The sequence below is a fragment of the Falco peregrinus genome, chromosome 3, assembly GCF_023634155.1.
Source record: "Falco peregrinus isolate bFalPer1 chromosome 3, bFalPer1.pri, whole genome shotgun sequence".
Taxonomy (NCBI): Eukaryota; Metazoa; Chordata; class Aves; order Falconiformes; family Falconidae; genus Falco; species Falco peregrinus.
This window is the reverse complement of record NC_073723.1, coordinates 118,224,435-118,241,112: the sequence shown is the minus strand read 5'-3', so window position 1 is coordinate 118,241,112 and position 16,678 is coordinate 118,224,435. Positions and strand designations below refer to the sequence as shown.

General features: G+C 49.8%; 1 protein-coding gene across 1 annotated transcript in view; it reads left to right on the top strand.

Annotated features, from left to right (window-relative positions):
• CSMD2 (CUB and Sushi multiple domains 2) overlaps window positions 1-16,678 on the top strand; it is a 305,852-nt gene that overhangs the window by 182,864 nt on the left and 106,310 nt on the right. Inside the window, exons 14-21 of the mRNA XM_055800542.1 lie at window positions 326-652; window positions 2,853-3,047; window positions 5,656-5,794; window positions 6,498-6,685; window positions 7,049-7,237; window positions 7,496-7,612; window positions 13,445-13,660; window positions 15,982-16,170. Of these exons, the coding sequence (XP_055656517.1) occupies window positions 326-652; window positions 2,853-3,047; window positions 5,656-5,794; window positions 6,498-6,685; window positions 7,049-7,237; window positions 7,496-7,612; window positions 13,445-13,660; window positions 15,982-16,170 (1,560 nt within the window). The remainder of the gene's footprint in view (window positions 1-325; window positions 653-2,852; window positions 3,048-5,655; window positions 5,795-6,497; window positions 6,686-7,048; window positions 7,238-7,495; window positions 7,613-13,444; window positions 13,661-15,981; window positions 16,171-16,678) is intronic.

The window sequence follows — 16,678 nt, the reverse complement described above, 5'->3', positions numbered from 1 at the left end:
TCTTGCCGCGGTAAAAGAAACGTGTGCTGCGTGGCGCAGAGTGTGCTGCTGGAAAAGGTGCTGTGCCGGGCTGGGGAATGGCAACCCAACAACAGCCGGGGCTGGAGGTTGCTTTGGAGTCACTCCTTCCCCCTGGAAATAAATCACTGACATCTAGCAGTGAATGGAGCACTGAGCCCTTCTTTTCCTTAATGGCTCTGAGAAGCAAAGCCATCAGGAATTTGCAGGAATCACCCAGCCCAGGGGCTAAGGGGGAGGGGGAAACGTGGCGGAGCAGCTTGTGGGAGCACCGTGCTGCATGATTGATGGTGATTTCTTATTGCAGTTTCCTGCTTTTTCAACTTCACCACCCCATCTGGGATTGTGCTGTCACCAAATTACCCGGAAGAATACGGAAGCAGCTTGCACTGCGTTTGGTTAATTATAGCTAAACCCGAGAGCCGCATTCACTTGGCTTTCAATGATTTTGACGTGGAGCCCCAGTTTGATTTCCTAGCCGTGAAGGACGGTGGCACTGCTGAATCTCCAGTGCTGGGGACCTTCTCGGGAAACCAGATCCCCTCCTCCCTGACCAGCAGCGGTCACGTAGCCAGACTGGAGTTCCAGACCGACCACTCCATGGAGAAGAGGGGCTTCAACATAACCTTCACCAGTAAGTGCCCAATCCTTCTTTCTGCTTTTCGTTTCAAACTCTAATTTCTTGTTGGAGACTAGCAGGCAAGAGCTTGATCCTGCTAAAACCATTGCTGTTCCAGAGTAAGCCTGAAAATTAGGGATCGCTTTGGATTTGCAGTTGGGAAATCGAGGATTGGTGTCGAGCTTAGAGCTGGTTGCACAGGTTCTTCCTGGCTGTGAGTTTGTGTTGGCCGGTGGGGGTGAGGGAAACCAGTTTGGCCCTGGTTTACCTGTCCACGGAGCAGCCCGGGATCTCCCGTCAGCCCGCAGCTCGCTGTGTGGTGGGGGTTTAACCCCATTCTGGAGGTGCGGACAGCTCGGTGCACATCAGGAAGAGCTCTTAGGTCTTGGATGGTTGGGTTCGTCAGGCAGCACTGTCTTTGCCAGCGGACACGTGAAAGCATGCAAGGCTTGCAAGATAAAGGAAAATACGTAGCAATGTCTTACAATCGAAAGCCTTGAAAGCCCTGCAGATAGTTTTGGGCTTCACGTTAAGTCCAGTCTTCAAATCTCAAATGAATGCTACGGTAATTTTATCCTCGTATTGTCCTATAATTTTCTAAAGAGCGTTATTAAACCTATTCAGCAGAACTGATAAATGACTTTGTTGTAATAGCCTTTAGTGGCACAGCTAAATTAATAGCCTTTCTAGCTATGATTGCAAATCCTCTATTTAAAACTAAAACTAACTAAATAAATAAAAATAAACTGGAGGTCTTATGGAATCGCTTGCCACACTACCGCAGGCTGGAGGCTCATCCGATGGAGTAGCTCGGGTATGGTGGCATCACGTAGCCGGGACCGAGACACCTCGTCCAGAAACGCGGGTGCTCTCCGCCAGCACGCAGCTCCCAGCCCTGACCCACCTGCGTTGGGAGTTGCGGCCGTCCCCTGTAGGAAGACACTTTTAAAAGCAGATTTTTGTTGTTGTAAATGGCTCTTTACGTATGCTTGAGTTAATCTGTTCTGACTGCTTGAACTACCAAAAGGGAGCTCCCGAGTCTCTCGGAGACCTTGCCATCCCTCCCTTCAGTTTAGGGATGAGAGAGGAGACGATGTAGCGCTGCCAGGGATGGATATGGAGCATGAGGAACAGATGCAGCCTGTGTTTTCCCCCTCAGCAGTGCACATAACAAGATATTATAAGAGTAACAACGCTTTGTCAGAAATCCAGAACTCGTATGAATTTGGTCAGGTGCATTAAAGATACTAAAAGCATGTGTGTGTAATTAATCTGGAGGCTTTAATCATTAATACACTGCTCATCTCTGAAGACCACCTCCCAGCAGATGAAGATACAGCACATAATTATGCACTTAATGGGGAGTTAAGGCTATAGGCTTGCTTTCTGGTTGTTGGCCAGCCTGGTTTCTAGCTGCTGGCAAAGGGCAGGGCTTTAAACAGCCGTGGGGCTGCAAGTCCACGTGCGGCTTTGCAACACCTAGAAAGGCAATTGCTGCGAGTCCTTTGTTTCGTCCTAGGAACGATGACAAGCGAGGTCAGGGGCTACGTGGCAGTCGGTCACAGAGCGTGCTGAGAGGACCCTTACTTTTAACTGCAGAGCCTTAAAGCTTTCATTTTGTCTCATTAATGGTTAATTTACGTTTCCTCTATGCAGATGCATGCACTGCGGAATCTTTAGAAATCTTCCTCCGTTATGAGTATTTGTGTGTTTTCATGCTTGAGAGATGGTTAAGGAGATCATTTTGTTCTGCAGGCTCATTTCTGGCCCCTGTTCCTGCTTCATCTCAGCACCCCCTGGATGCAAACGGTTTTAATCTCATCTTTTAATCCCTGTAATTCCTCTGTCAGGTTGCAAATGAGCACTTGCAGTAGGGGGAGGGAACAGAAAAACCTCAGTGACTTCAGCCAGCTGGGAAGCCGAGTGGTGGGGACACATACCTGGTGCCTTAGCCGTTTAGAGAAGCGGTGGCGACGGGACTTCTGCCACAGGTGGCTCGTCCGTGTGGGGGACAGTAGCCTTGCTGGGCCAGGTTCAAGCCCAGGCTGTTTAGTCTTCCCTGTGAGGAAGGTCCAGGGGCGAGAATAAGTGCTGCCTACACAGAAAACCCACGAAAATATTAATTCCCAAGTTTGTGGTCCAACGTACTTAATTCTGAATTGGACAGAGGAGGGGGAAACAAGTTACTCACTGTTCTCTTTTCGTTCCTTCTTAGCCTTCAGGCATAACGAGTGCCCTGATCCTGGCGTGCCAGTGAACGGGAAGCGCTTTGGGGACAGCCTGCAGCTCGGCAGCTCGGTGTCCTTCCTGTGCGACGAGGGCTTCATTCGGACCCACGGCTCAGAAACCATCACCTGCATCCTGAAGGAAGGCAATGTGGTCTGGAACAATGCAGTGCTCAGATGTGAAGGTACCGTTTGACCGTCTTTCCTACTAGTCTGCACGGGCAGCCTGGAGGGAGGGCGAGCCCCTGGTGTTTGCAGCCTTTTGGGAAAAAGGATAAGAGTCCTGTTTAGGTTCCAGTCAGATAACCCGTAGCGATGGTGTATGGCGTTGGCTCTGTAGGAAGCCTTTTGCCATCATATGGGCGGAGGCATTTGTTGCTTAGAGCCAAAGGACTGTTGGACTTCAGTTCTTACCCTCAGCTTCTCCATTACGGCTTTTACAAATCGCTGGAAGGTGTCATCTGCACAGAAGAGTTTGCTTAGGGGAAGGTACCAGTCCAGTCATCACTGAGCACTGAACTTGGTTTGTTTCCTAATTTTGTGTGAAATGAACACTGGGGATTATTTTCATTAGCCGAGTTCTGGTTGCAACAGGTATTTTTTCTAATGACAATAATAAAAGGCTTTGATTGACTGATGACTAAAAGCTTCCCTGCTACTCTTGTCACAAAGGGAATTAAAGAACAGAGGATGGAAGGTACAGGGCGATATTTCTTCTCTCCTGATTTTTGATACATGTAAAATCTGTAGAATTATGAAGGAGGCAAAAGGTACAGATCTTTGCTGTGAAAAGCGAACTCGCAGCTGCAAACGTTGGTACACATACACGTACCGTCAGCGTGTCTTTGTCAGCGTGGTGCATCAGTCCTGTCTCATGGACGCTGGCAGTCGAGAGCCAGAAATTTGGCATTTACATCCCTTTGCCACGACGGCTGTGATAGCCCACCCAGCAATCTGGGGGGTGGGCTGAACGAAAGGCTTTGACACAGATTTCAGAGCTTTTTTTCCTAACCCTTTAAAGCTTCTACTGTGGAAAAAAAGAAGTGAAGAAGGAGCTCATTAGAAGTGAAAAGTCTCCCTTTGCCCTCTGTTCTCAGGAAAGCGATGCCCTGCACTGGTATTTACAGCAATTGGAATAATAAGTACTGTGCTATTGAGAAATAGTACTGGAATAGTGAGAAATAATGTCAGTAGTTGGTCATGCATTGTTCAAGCGGATGAGCAGCAGCAATCGCGCAATCTAGTCCTTTGTCTTTCAGACTAGAAGAGGAAGGTATCAGTTGTGCTCAATAACTTTTATATAGTAAGCTGGGCTTTTTAGTGCTCTTGTATAATTTTTCTTTTGGAAGCAGCTGACAATAAGATGTCTGTAGGTTTGACGATTCAAGGTTTCCATTACTTTCACAAGCACGAGCCTTTAAGTTTATGTATTTTTAAGCGTAGAAGGGAAACATATATGAGCTAATACACTTTTAATCAACTCTTAGCTTCGGAAGCTTTGATAACCTTACACCATTAACTTGGGCTTTTTTCCTCTGTGATCACAGTGGTGATTTCTTTGACTCACCCTTCAGTATGCACTCAGTTAAGTGTATGTTTTAATTAGCCTTTTTAAACAAGGAGGAAGTATGTAGATCTAAAGTACTGTGCAGTGCTTGGAAAAATTAATGGGAAAGAAGGAGACCTAAAAGAAGAGTTGAAAGACTGATAGAAGTCCTGGCAGGAAATTCTGTAGTTTTGGGGTAGAAAGGAGCTTCTTGTTCAAAAATAATTGGTTTGGATCCAGTTGAGATCAATTGACTTTCATCTGGCATCCTTCAGATGAGCAGCGAGGGGGTTTAGGCTCAGACGTACGTAGGTGACCCGCACCGGTGGCTTAGCAGGACATGGAGAAGCACCTGGGTGATGAATCCTGCAAAGTGCTGAGCAGGGGGAGCGCAAACTCACAGAAGCAGACGCACTTTTCCATCCAATTTCATTTTTTAGAGGACAATGCACTGCAGTTATTTAGGGTTATAGGATTTTATACCTCTGGTCCATCAGATCTAGTATCCTTTTTCCAGAAAAGATAATAATATGCCTTCAGCTTCTGCTGGTGGCACAAGGGACCACAATGTGGAATAAACGCCATAGTCTTGTGATGTCCCTGGTGGTAGAAAAGACATGACTCAATTACCACAGATATGAAAGATTTTCTGCTACCTGCCGCTACTGAAATGCAAACTGACCTTGCAGTTTTCTCTGCTTTTATATCTAATAATTATTATTATACCTTGTCCCCTTAGAGCCACTGCACAAGGTCAGGCTACTGACTCCCACAGAGACAGCAGCAGGCTGCTACGTCCTCAGTTTAAGCTGAAAAGGCCATTTCTCACCAGCTGGTGTTGTTCTTCCATCTGGTTCTGTATATCTGTATATATACAGAATTATACACAGCTGTATATATACATATAGAGAAGCGGTGATGATGTGACTTCTGCCACGGGCTGACTCGTCGGTGGGGGGACAGCAGCTTTGCTGGGCCAGGTTCAAGCCCATGCTCTTTATCTTCCCTGTGAGGAAGGTCTAGGGGTGAGAATAAGTGCTGTCTAAATAGAATGGTAAATAAATATATATATATTTATAAATCTGTATATATACAGTTACACACACCTGTATAACACGCAAGAAACAAAAGTGCATGAGAGCTCTTGCCTGGCGGGCCAGTGCTGCCTGGCGGGGGGGTATGTCCCACCGTGCCGCTGCTTGCCATGATGCTCTTCGCCTGAACTGTGCCATTCTGCTTGTCCCCAGCGCCCTGCGGGGGCCACCTGACAGCGCCCAGCGGAACCATCCTGTCCCCCGGCTGGCCTGGCTTCTACAAGGACTCGCTGAGCTGCGCGTGGGTCATAGAAGCCCAGCCGGGCTACCCCATCAAGATCACGTTTGACAGGTGCTCACCCTGGGCTTCTCAAAAGGTTCTGGTTTGGGGTTGTTTGCGGTGGTTCCAGCAGCGTTGGGTTGTGGCCACCCCCGGAGGAAAAGGGTACGAGCTGCTCAGTTGTGTTTGCCAGCGAGGAGCTCTCCTTCTTTTTGTTTATTTATTTTTTTTAATTGACTCCTGGCAAGGCATTACAATTCACCTAACATTCGAGAAGAAATCATGGAAAACAGTCTTTTTTTTCTTTTTTTTTCTTTCCCCTTCTTCTCTTGACTAACGCCTGCTAATTAGCAGGGCTGTTTTAGGCAGGCATGGGAGATGTTTTGGGGGGCTGCGCTCCCCCATGCTCAGCCTGCCAGGGAGCAGCACCAGGGAGGATCTGGCCCTGGGTCTGGCTGTCGGAGCAGGGCTGTGCTTTCCCCGAGCCTGGGGCTGTGTCCGAGAGCTGAGCTGAGTGTTCAAGCAGCGGAAGATGCTTGTTGCTGCAAAGACTTTTTGGTGTCAGCAGATGAAGCGGGTGAAGGATCAGAAAGAAACAGAAGCGTGTAGGGGGGGATGCCATGTTCTCAGTACGATGCTCAGGCAGTAGAAGCAGAACCCGCGTGTTGCCCGGTGGCCTGTGCTGCCTCCTGGGTGTTAGAGCATGCTCAGCACCGCGACGAAGCAGAATTAGCACTGCTGTTTTTTCACAGACATATTCTTGCGTCCCTTTCAGATTTAAGACGGAGGTGAATTACGACACCCTGGAGGTGCGAGATGGCCGGTCTTACTCCTCCCCGCTGATAGGTGTCTATGATGGGACTCAGGTGCCCCAGTTCCTCATCAGCACCAGCAACTACCTCTACCTCCTCTTCACCACTGACAAAAGCCACTCGGACGTAGGCTTTCAGATCCGATATGAAAGTAAGTGCAAGTCACCAATGTCATTACGCGCTCTCCGGCACGCGGTGCCCTCGCTCAGGGGTTCACCCTTCCCTTTGCCAGCGACCGGGGGGCGTGAAGCTGCTGCCAGGGAAGTAGCAGGTTCTGGTTTCTGACCCTTCTCGGTTATAATCGAGATTTTAGGTTTTATTTTAGCATCTACAGACTATCGCTGATTTTAGGAAGCGGAGTTGTGTCCCCCTGTCCGTTTCACCCTCTGCCTTTGGGGATGACCAGTACGGCTTTGCCTGCGCTCAGAGGGGGAGCAGAGCTTTCCCCCAGGCTCGTGGCTGCACCCGCAGCAGCCTCCCAGTGCTCTGACATGGGTGGGTTTGTTTGCCATAGCTGTGAAGCTCCAGTCGGACCATTGCTTGGATCCGGGCATCCCGGTGAACGGCCAGCGTCATGGGAATGATTTCTACGTGGGAGCACTGGTGACGTTCAGCTGCGATTCAGGCTACACCCTGAGTGACAGCGAAGCCCTGGAGTGTGAGCCGAACTTCCAGTGGAGCCGGCCGCTGCCCAGCTGCGAGGGTGAGAAGTGCAGGTTGCAGCTGCAGGAGGCGGCAGACGCTTCGTTTGCACGTCTGCTGCAAAAGCAAAGCTGCAATTGTAAAGCTGGTGATGCCGCTTGATCTGTGCATTTTGTTTGGCTTTGATGGGTTGGGCTTTGTTTTGACTTTCAGAAGAACTGATGTTCTTCCAGCTGCTGATAGGGTTTGAATTATTTAATTCTAATTCTTTCTTTTTTTTTTTTCTTTTTTTTTTTTTTTTTTTTATTTCCTCACCCAGCCCTATGTGGAGGTTACATTCATGGTTCCAGTGGTACCATCTTATCCCCAGGCTTCCCTGATTTTTATCCAAATAACTTGAACTGCACGTGGACAATAGAAACATCACATGGGAAAGGTGAGAAACCTTTAGCTTGGAGTGGGTTTAGAGATGGACTGAGGGATGGTGGTCAGTGGGAGACAAGCACTCCCCGTGTACACCAGGAGCTCGTCTGTCCGTGATGACGGGTACCCACGTGCTTGGCCAGTTGCCGTCCTTGCTGCCACCCAAACATTGCCTCTGGACATGATGCAGAGAGTTTTTTGGTGTTACATCTCTTAATCGTTTTACAGTGGAGAGGATTAAGAGGGAAAGGTGGTCCTGTCACCCCCCAGATCTGCGAGCCTGTGCTGGGTGTTATTTTCTGTTTCAGACCTTTAAGCGTTATCCTCTGGGAAGGTGGTTGGGTACCTGGCATTGCCACTAGTGTCACCCAGGGGAAAGGGGAGCTGCCACCAACACACTTCAGTAGCGTTTAGTACTTGATAGTACTTTCTGCCTTATTTTTCTCTGCGGTGCTGGATCACTATCTCTGTAACATTTTACCGACGGCGAAGTGGAAGCACATAGTAAATCATTTCCAGACACAGGACAGAACTCGGGCTCTTGGTTCCCAGCTCTGTCCTATTTCTTCATCTCTCGTTTCCCCGCTAGCCTGGGGTATTGCCAGCACAGAGGCAAAGTGCAGACCTGTTCAGCCCAATCTCCTGCGCACACAGGCCAACCTTGTGTCTTGGGGGAAAATTTGAAGCAAATGTATCATTTGCAATTAGAGAGCAAGTTGTATGCACGAGGGCAGGAGGTAATTTCACCTGATCCAGTCTGTATCTGCCTGAGGTAAGCACAAAGGGTATAAATCCTTTATGTAACTTTATATAACGGTCTCGTCGTAGCGGATACAAGCATGACTGGAGCCATCATCAGCCAATTTTGCAAATACCATTTGTATTACAGCGAATAAACTTGTCAATGAACTGCACAGTGCATTAAGGGAACCATCGCATGCTGTGAAAAGTATTCTGTTGAGTAGCAGCAATCCACTCTTCATTAATCCACTGTGCCTCGGATGCAGCTCTCTGACGAGACACCGCATTATCCTGTAGCCAAGCTGAGCACCACGCAGCAAACAGGCACGCTTTTAGATGAGAAAGTGCAACTCTGATGGCCTGTGGGCTTTTATGCCAGCATCAGAAGAAAGTCTTCTAAGCAAGCTAAGCAAGGCTTGAAAAAACACGGGGTATTTTTAAATAGTAGGGATACGTCTGCGTAAGTGTTGGGGCTTTTTGTCACCTGTCCTGTAAAAGATGCTGCTGTGGCTATTCAGTAGTGCAGGGAACAGTGCAGCCCTTACAGCCGTTCAGTGTGATGCAGTTCTGGATCATCAAAAGAATTCAGCCCTGGATCTGAGCATCCTGGACCGGACCGTGTCACCGTGTCCGTCACACTGACACAAGCTGGGTGTTCGGCTCTTGGCAAAGCTGGTCCTACCTTCAGCGGTCTGAAGCCTGTCAGCTTTTTCCAAAATTCTGGCCTTGGCTGCAGATGATGGAGATTAGAAAACCAAACTGTGAGCTGCTCTGTAAATCCAGCTAGCTGTAGTGAAAACTTGGAGGCCTTTTAGGCAAGAGCTTTGGCTCTTCTTACCGATCAGGTTGTGCTGGGTAGGCGAGGGTGAGATTCCGAGCAAAGAAGTTGAGTGTTTGGTGTAGAAGAATCTCTCACCTTCATGAAAGGAGTGTGTTCGTACTGTGTTCCGTTCGATCCCTCCCTCTCCTTACCCTGCTGGTATCCTTCCTTCAGGGCTGTTCTCCAGGAGCTCGTTAGAAGTGAGCTGCGGTGCACGGTGGGGTCCCTCTCCCTGCAGGTGCCCTTGAGCCACAGCAGCGTGGCAGAGCCCCCCTGCTGGCACGTGGGGGGCTTTCTGGGCTGCGAGGGTGCAGGGAACCTCCACATCCAGGTAAGGGTTAGGGTGAGAGGAGATGATAGATGGAGGACGTAGTTACAACAAGCTGGCACGTGGCCACCTTGCGTGTCAGGAAAGCCCTGTAGTCCGGGGGGTTGGCTGGTTGCCGGTGCGATGGAAGGAGACGAGCAAAGAAAACGTCCTTTTCCCTGATGTTTTCTGGAAGATGTTGGAATGTGTTTGGATGCTGGGCCGTGCTGGTGGGAGCGTGCGTACTCGTACCTACACATCTTTTCTCTTGCAACAACGTTCTGTCTCGGTGATTGACTTCCCCGGCTGTCACTGTGTGAAACCGCTGTGCCTTGCAGCAAGCTTCTCCCAGCTCTTTTCAGCATTCCTGCAACGTTTCTTCTCGTTCTTCAGCAAAGAGCAGCGGAACAGTGTGATACTGAGGCAGAGCGGTAGCCACTAAAATGGAATCAATTTAGTCCTGGGAAAACAGAACAGGATTTTTTAAAAAATAGGAGTAACCGAAGCCCGTTTGGGGTAATGGCATCAGCAGCGCACATGCAGTGCGGAGCCGTCCCCCTCTGCTGTGTCCTTGCCCTTCGGCTCCCTGTTCCTGGGGACCACCGCGTGCATCCGTGATCACCCGGTAAATTTGGTGCTTGCTAAACCCGGCAGCTGTAACAATACTGCTGTGAGAAGGGGATGTATTTACACGACCTAACGTTCCCCGTTGTACCTGATTTTCCTTGTTCTGGTTTGACGTTTCCCACGCCTTTACCAACGCCGGGCTCGTGGCGCTGCCCCAGGACTGGGAAATCTTTGGGTTCCTATAAACCAGACTGGAGCAGGGCTGGTACCCCCAGCCCCCCAGGCTGTTCCTTGCCCCCCAGTCCCCCGGGCTGTTCCCCCGAGCCGGTGGCGGAGCAGGAAAGCTCGGCATCATAAAACCCACTCTCCAAGTTATTCACTCCCAGATCTTTATGAACATCTCACACGTGGCCAGCACACGAGTCCCCTAATTGAAACAAGTTGGTTGTTATAATAGTTATTTTTATGTGACTGCAGACACTGATTTACTTTATGGACTCACGAGCTGTACAATTTGAGTTTAAAAGCAGCTTAATTTTAAAGGTATTTAAGCACTTAAAGAGAGACTATTATTTTTAATCTAAGGACTTCAAAGTGATTTCTTTTCCCTATAATTTGTTTGGCTGTTTCTTTCACAGAGAATGGGGAAAAAAAACCCCAACCCTGCATTTGCAGAGACATTTTGTGCCACTGTAAATTTCAGACCACAGCAAAGGTTTAATCAGAGTCACAAATCCTTTAAAATGAGTTTATAATTTGCCGTTATGGCTCCAGGTACACAGCCCTTAACCAGCTCTGCTGCTGGAGAGACCTCGTGCCTTGGGATGGGAGTTGTTATCCTAAAAATCCTGGAGCTGGGGGCTGTCCTGCTGGATCTGGGAACTGGATAGTGCCGGTGTTCCTCTGGCGGCGTGCCGATTTCGGGCGAGTGATAGCGTTGCTGTTGCTTGGATCAGGTTTTGTAAAACCGAGGGTATAAATCTGCTGTCAGCTGATAACCAGGGAACGCTTAAGGCGTTTTGCATTCGTTGCATCTCCCCAAGTTTTCAGGAAAAACCAGGCGATATCTATTTTCAATTGACTGTACTGTTGGTAAGAATAATAAACGTTGGGAAACCGTTGGGTTTCCTGCCTCGGTGGAGTTTTGCGGGGGGAAGAGCGGAGCTAAACGTTCTCTGCCAAGCTCCATGTAGTATTTATCTGGATGTAAGGAGGGAATTGTCAAAGTCGAGACTGCTCTTGGTCATCGCTGAGCGGTGGGTCACGCAAACAGTTCTGCCCGGGACGCGGGGGGTCGGCACAATGAAATGAGCTGCTGTGAGGGGATGAAGATGAGGAGGGAGGAGGGCAGCTGAGATGCCACTGTGTGCCCTGCTTCTTCCCAGTCCAGTGATCCCTGTGGGAACGGCTTTGTGTTGGTTCCCAGCCTCTCTGACCTTCATTTCTTGGAAGGGAACTACTTGCTTGTGACCAGTAAACCTTCAAAAAGAAATTGAATAGACATAAGGATAAATGGAATATTCAGAGTTATAATTTGATGCTGACAAAAACCTGTTGGGATGGATATTAAATCTCATGCTCCAGAGCTTTAATCAATCTCTAGGTTGGTCTCATCCTGATCTCCAGAAATTAATGGGGAATGGGGAGCAAGGAGGAGATTATTCCTCTGATCCTTATTTACAGATTTCCTGGGCTTGCTTTTGAAGCAGCTGATGCTGTGCTTTGGCAGAGATGGGATGCGGAGCAGGGCAGCCCTGGGGTCTCGCCAGGCTGGCGGTCTCTGTGGTGCTAATCGGTGGCTTAAATGAGATAACCTGGTCGTGCCGCTGGCCGCTCCTGGGGCGTGCGAGGAGGTAGGGACGTAGCTGTGACTAACGAGGGGCAGATTACAGCTCTTGTGCTTGCCCGGAGGAGCCTGTTCCTCTGCAAATAGCCCTGTTGAGTTCAGCGGGGTTATGAGTAGCGTAAAGCCCGAATCAGCATGAGCTGGGGCTGGGGGGGCTGCCCTTCGATGCTCGGAAGATCTTCGGATGAAAGAAGCCATATAAATGCAAAGAGGCTTTTTTATTGCTAGGCATCGCTTTAGCTTGTTAACTTCGTGCGACGATAATGTGACAGGGGTTCTGATAGAAGATCCTGCCTTGCTTTGCAGCCTGAAAGCTGTTGCTGCCATTTTTTGTTTTTCAAAGATGGAATTATTTTCCAGAGAGTAAGTGCTTCTAATTGCATTTGAATTCCAGCATGAAAAATCACCTAGCTAGAGGCTTTTGCAAAACCCTGAAGTACTTACTGTTTTGTGTCGGTAGGTGTGAAGGATACTTTAAGTAACCCTTTACTCCTTTCTTGTTCGTTTACAAATGCAGCAAGGTCACAGCCTTCTCACCGGAATGTTTCAAATTGTTGAAATTGAATTTGGAAGAAGGGACAAACGGGTTTCCCTGTATTTGTCTCTTCTTTCTGTGGGTGGATCTGTTGTGGTTTTTATTTTTGGCGGTACAATATGGAGTGTAGGATCCTCTTCGCTTCCAGGGTCCATTCGAGCTAGCGGGAGCTGGGCTGAGCACCCTGACCCTGCGTGCCTGGCACACGGCTGCACACGCGCATCCCACCGGGTGCCTGGGAGGGGGGGGGGGGGCAGCAGGTCCTGGGGGTGGGTCACGAGCAGGGAAGGGACAGCAGGAGCACAGGGCAGGGCTGGGTGCTGGAGTGCTGCTGGCCGTGCCATGGTGTGTACTGGGAGGGGGGTACGGCCCTTACGGGGGACACACACCTGTTTCCCCACCTGTGGCTGGGGAAACACAGGGCTGTCCGTGCCCGACCGGGGACCAGCAGCCAGTCCCACTGCAGGGGGAACAGGAGGTCCCTGCAGTCACACCGCTGACAGACTTCATCTCCTAGAAAAGCCTCTCTGACCTTGATACTTGGCTTAAGCCCTGTTTTCCTAGGTGCGAATTCCTTCCAGAACATACTTGGTTTTGTTGTTTTCAAATCCTCGCGACTACAGCTTTTGCTGCTTTTGCTATCTATGGAAAGGTCAACGCTTTTAAAATAAAATACTCCTCTAAGCTGGCAGGCTCGGTCCTTTCTGCTGCTGATCCATCCCTTCAGCGAGCCTGTGTCACCTCTGTTCCTGCGATACAAAGGCACAGGAGCTGAAGATCTTAAACGCTTTTCCCTCTTCTGGGCTGTGTACCGTACCCTTGTTTTGTTTCTTCCAACTATTATCATTTTTAACATCAATGGGTCTGTGGTTTACAGGGTGCTTTTCCTTCTCAGTTGGGCTGCTTTTACTGGGAAGCAGGGAATCGATACTGGGATTCTCAGGGAGAGGAGAGGGGCTTTGGCTCTGGGATGAAGGGGTGCCCTGTGGACACGGTGGGCTGAAGACGTCCCTTTTTCCTCCCCCGCAGGTGTGTTCTTCACCTTTCATACCTTTCACTTGGAGAATGGCCACGACTACCTCCTCATCACGGAAAACACCAGCTTTGCTCAGCCCCTGAAGCAGCTGACAGGCTCCCGGCTCCCTGCCCCACTTAGTGCAGGGCTCTTCGGAAACTTCTCCGCTCAAATCCGCTTCATCTCAGACTTCTCCATGTCCTATGAGGGTTTCAACATCACCTTCTCAGGTAAGGACAGGCGGTGGGTAAAGGTTGCATTCTTTCCCTTTCTTTCCAACTTTTCTACAAATCTTGGGAATAACTTTCTGTTGATGCCGTGGAGTGTGATCGGGTCACTGATGGTCACTCCTTTTGTTACCCCAGTAAATTATTCTGGCATTAAACCACAGCATGTCCCAAGAAATATTCTCCTGCAGTCCCCATATCACCAGATCTAGCCATTTTGTCTGCCTTGAGCCCCAGTAGATTACTGGATTGAATCCCCTGGAATTAAATCCCATTACAGACATGTTTGTTGCTTTCTCCCTCCTCACCCGATCAACATCTCTGCTCTGTTTATGGACCAAGGCTCCACATTTTTGGGGGTATGCTGTCCCTCTTTCTTCCAGATACCTACATTCCTCTTTTTATTAGAGGAAAATCACTGCGGTAGGTACAGCGTTTCCAGCATGGGAAGCTGGGACAGATGGGGTCTTTTGGAAGGCAACGCTGAGCAATCTGGACTTCTTGGATAAGGAGCAAGGCAGAGCTGGTCACTCCCGTTGTCCGTCTGGTCTCTCTTTTTTCCTTTAGTTTGTTGCTCCACGTGGACGGTCACCAAGTGACCCAGCCTCTGCAGCTGGCTTCAGATGTAACACGTGCCTCGTGTGGCTTAGCCCAGGTTTCCCTGATCCCACTGGCATCGCTGGGGAGCTGGAAACAGTAATTCCTCTTGCTGGGCAAGCTCTAATGGACCCTCTGTAACAGCAGATGGAGGCAGACCTCCTGGCACACATAGCAGGGCATCCAGGGATGCAGGATTTTGCTGAGGTCAGCAGCCCTTCTCACCCCTGCTGGGCTGTGCGAGACAGCTTCTGCCCCCAGAACGCCCAGTAAACCAGTTCAGCCCTGCACTTACTAAGCCAAGCCACTCCTGCTGCTGCCTTCGACAGCGATGATACAGAATGTTCCTTTCTTCAAATGAAAGTCTGGATTTTCAGAAGTTGTCAATGAAAAGCGGCGTATGCGTGATGCTCTGGGAGAGCGAGCCCAAGGGGGGCAGGTCTGCCTGTGCAGAGGGGGTCGTCACACCCGCAGATGACGGCTGCGCGTGGGGGAGCTCTGGTGGAAGTGCACGAGGTGTTTAACTCTGTCCTTTAACCCAAAGTCCTGCAGATGGCTGCTGAGGTGCTTGCCGGTGCACACATTTCAGAAAATGTAATCTTTACTGCCTGAGCGCCCCGACAAGCCGCTCCATAAAACAATCAGTTTTACAACCAGAAGCTTATTGTGTTGGTGCTGTTCTTTTCTGTATCTCAGCGTACCTTTTAGTCTGAGGGCAGCAGCTGCAAATTTGGTTTGCTGGCGTGGAAGGGAAATGACCGTTATCGTTGCGGAGCTTGATGCTGATACGGTCTGTCTTTGACAGAGCTATTGCCGTAGACGCAGATAAAAACCTGCCGCGCTGAGAACGGGTTTCCAGTGCCTTTGTTCTGGCCTCTGAAGTTGAGGATTCACATCTGAAACCAGTCTGAAAGTTTCCAATTAACTTTTGTTTTGATGAGGGGAAAAATAGCTTTATGCCATTAAAAAGACTGCTTCTGAGTGTAACTGTTATTTTCAATGTAGCTGGAGACTTCTTTCCTATCTTGGAAGATGAAAATGGGAGTCAGTTGTGGGTTTAGCTTCTTCTAGATGATCTGTGTTGTGGGTTTAGCTTCTTCTAGATGATCTGTGTTAGATACTTCGTACTTTGTGGGTCAGTTATTTTTCAAAAGGAACCCTCAAAAGAGGTTTCCTTCAAACCGTGTCGTGGTCGAAGACGTGCATTTGGCTACTAGCCAGAATGCTACATGACCTTTCATTTAGCAACGGCTTAAGTGTTCTCTTGCGTTCCCCAAGCAAGATGCGGCGTTCATTCATTTTCAGGATTAGTAATGTAGAGGCAGCAGAAATCCCATCCGGATCAATTCATCTTCATTTGACTAAACCAGAGGGAGAATGACAAATTTCCGTTGTGTTTTGTCACTACTGATGTCATTTTCATGTTTGCCTGACAACGGTGACAGCGAACGAGACCTGTTGTGCTTTGAGTTGGTGTAAATCAGGATCCTGGTGACGCCCTGGGGGGTTGTGTACTGGGCGTGAAGCCCGAGTTGGTCTTCGTAGCTCAGATGGGATGTACATCTTGCATGGATGCTTGCTTTGCAGAGCTTCACCACGGCTGGGTCAAAATGTAGAGCTCCCTCCTCATCCTCATGCTCAGGGGCTGGGGTACCTACCCTCACCGCGGAGAACGGGCCATGAGGTGTCACCCTGCCATCCCGTAAATGTCCGTTTGTCCCCTGTAGAATACGATTTGGAGCCCTGTGACGAGCCAGAGGTCCCAGCCTACAGCATCAGAAAGGGGCTGCAGTTCGGCGTGGGGGATGTCCTCACTTTTTCCTGCTTCCCGGGCTACCGGCTGGAGGGCGCATCCCGCATCACCTGCCTCGGGGGGAGACGGCGTGTGTGGAGTTCGCCTCTGCCAAGGTGTGTTGGTAGGTGGTCATGTGCTTTCATTTTGCTTGGCTGGTTACCCTCTGCTGGATGGTGTCGGTGGGCAGGGATGGGCGGCATCCCCCAGGACGGCATCTTTCAGCTCACGGGGTGGTTGGGGCAGGGGTGGGGGGAGAGGGAGCTGGAATGAGCTTTTCAGCCCTGCTGCTGTGTGTGGGGAGGGGAGGGGTGGGCAGAAGAGCTGCAGTCCTCTCCCAAGATGGAGCACACCAAGTGCAGCACAGATGGGGTCACACACACCGGCAGAAGCCCCCCTGCAGCCCACCCGCGGCGCTCGCTCCAGCCCCAGTGGCTGTACAAGCGAACGCATCGCGAGCCATGGGAGAGCTGTCGTCCCTTTGGGGGGGGGTAAGGCCATCCTCCCTTCGGATCCGTGCTGTAGCGTGCAATGGTCCAGGCATGTGAAAGCTGCTTCTGGGTGGGTGATCTTAAGCAGCACAAATTCCACACTAGTATGGATGTGTCCGGGACACACACCCCCAGCTTTTA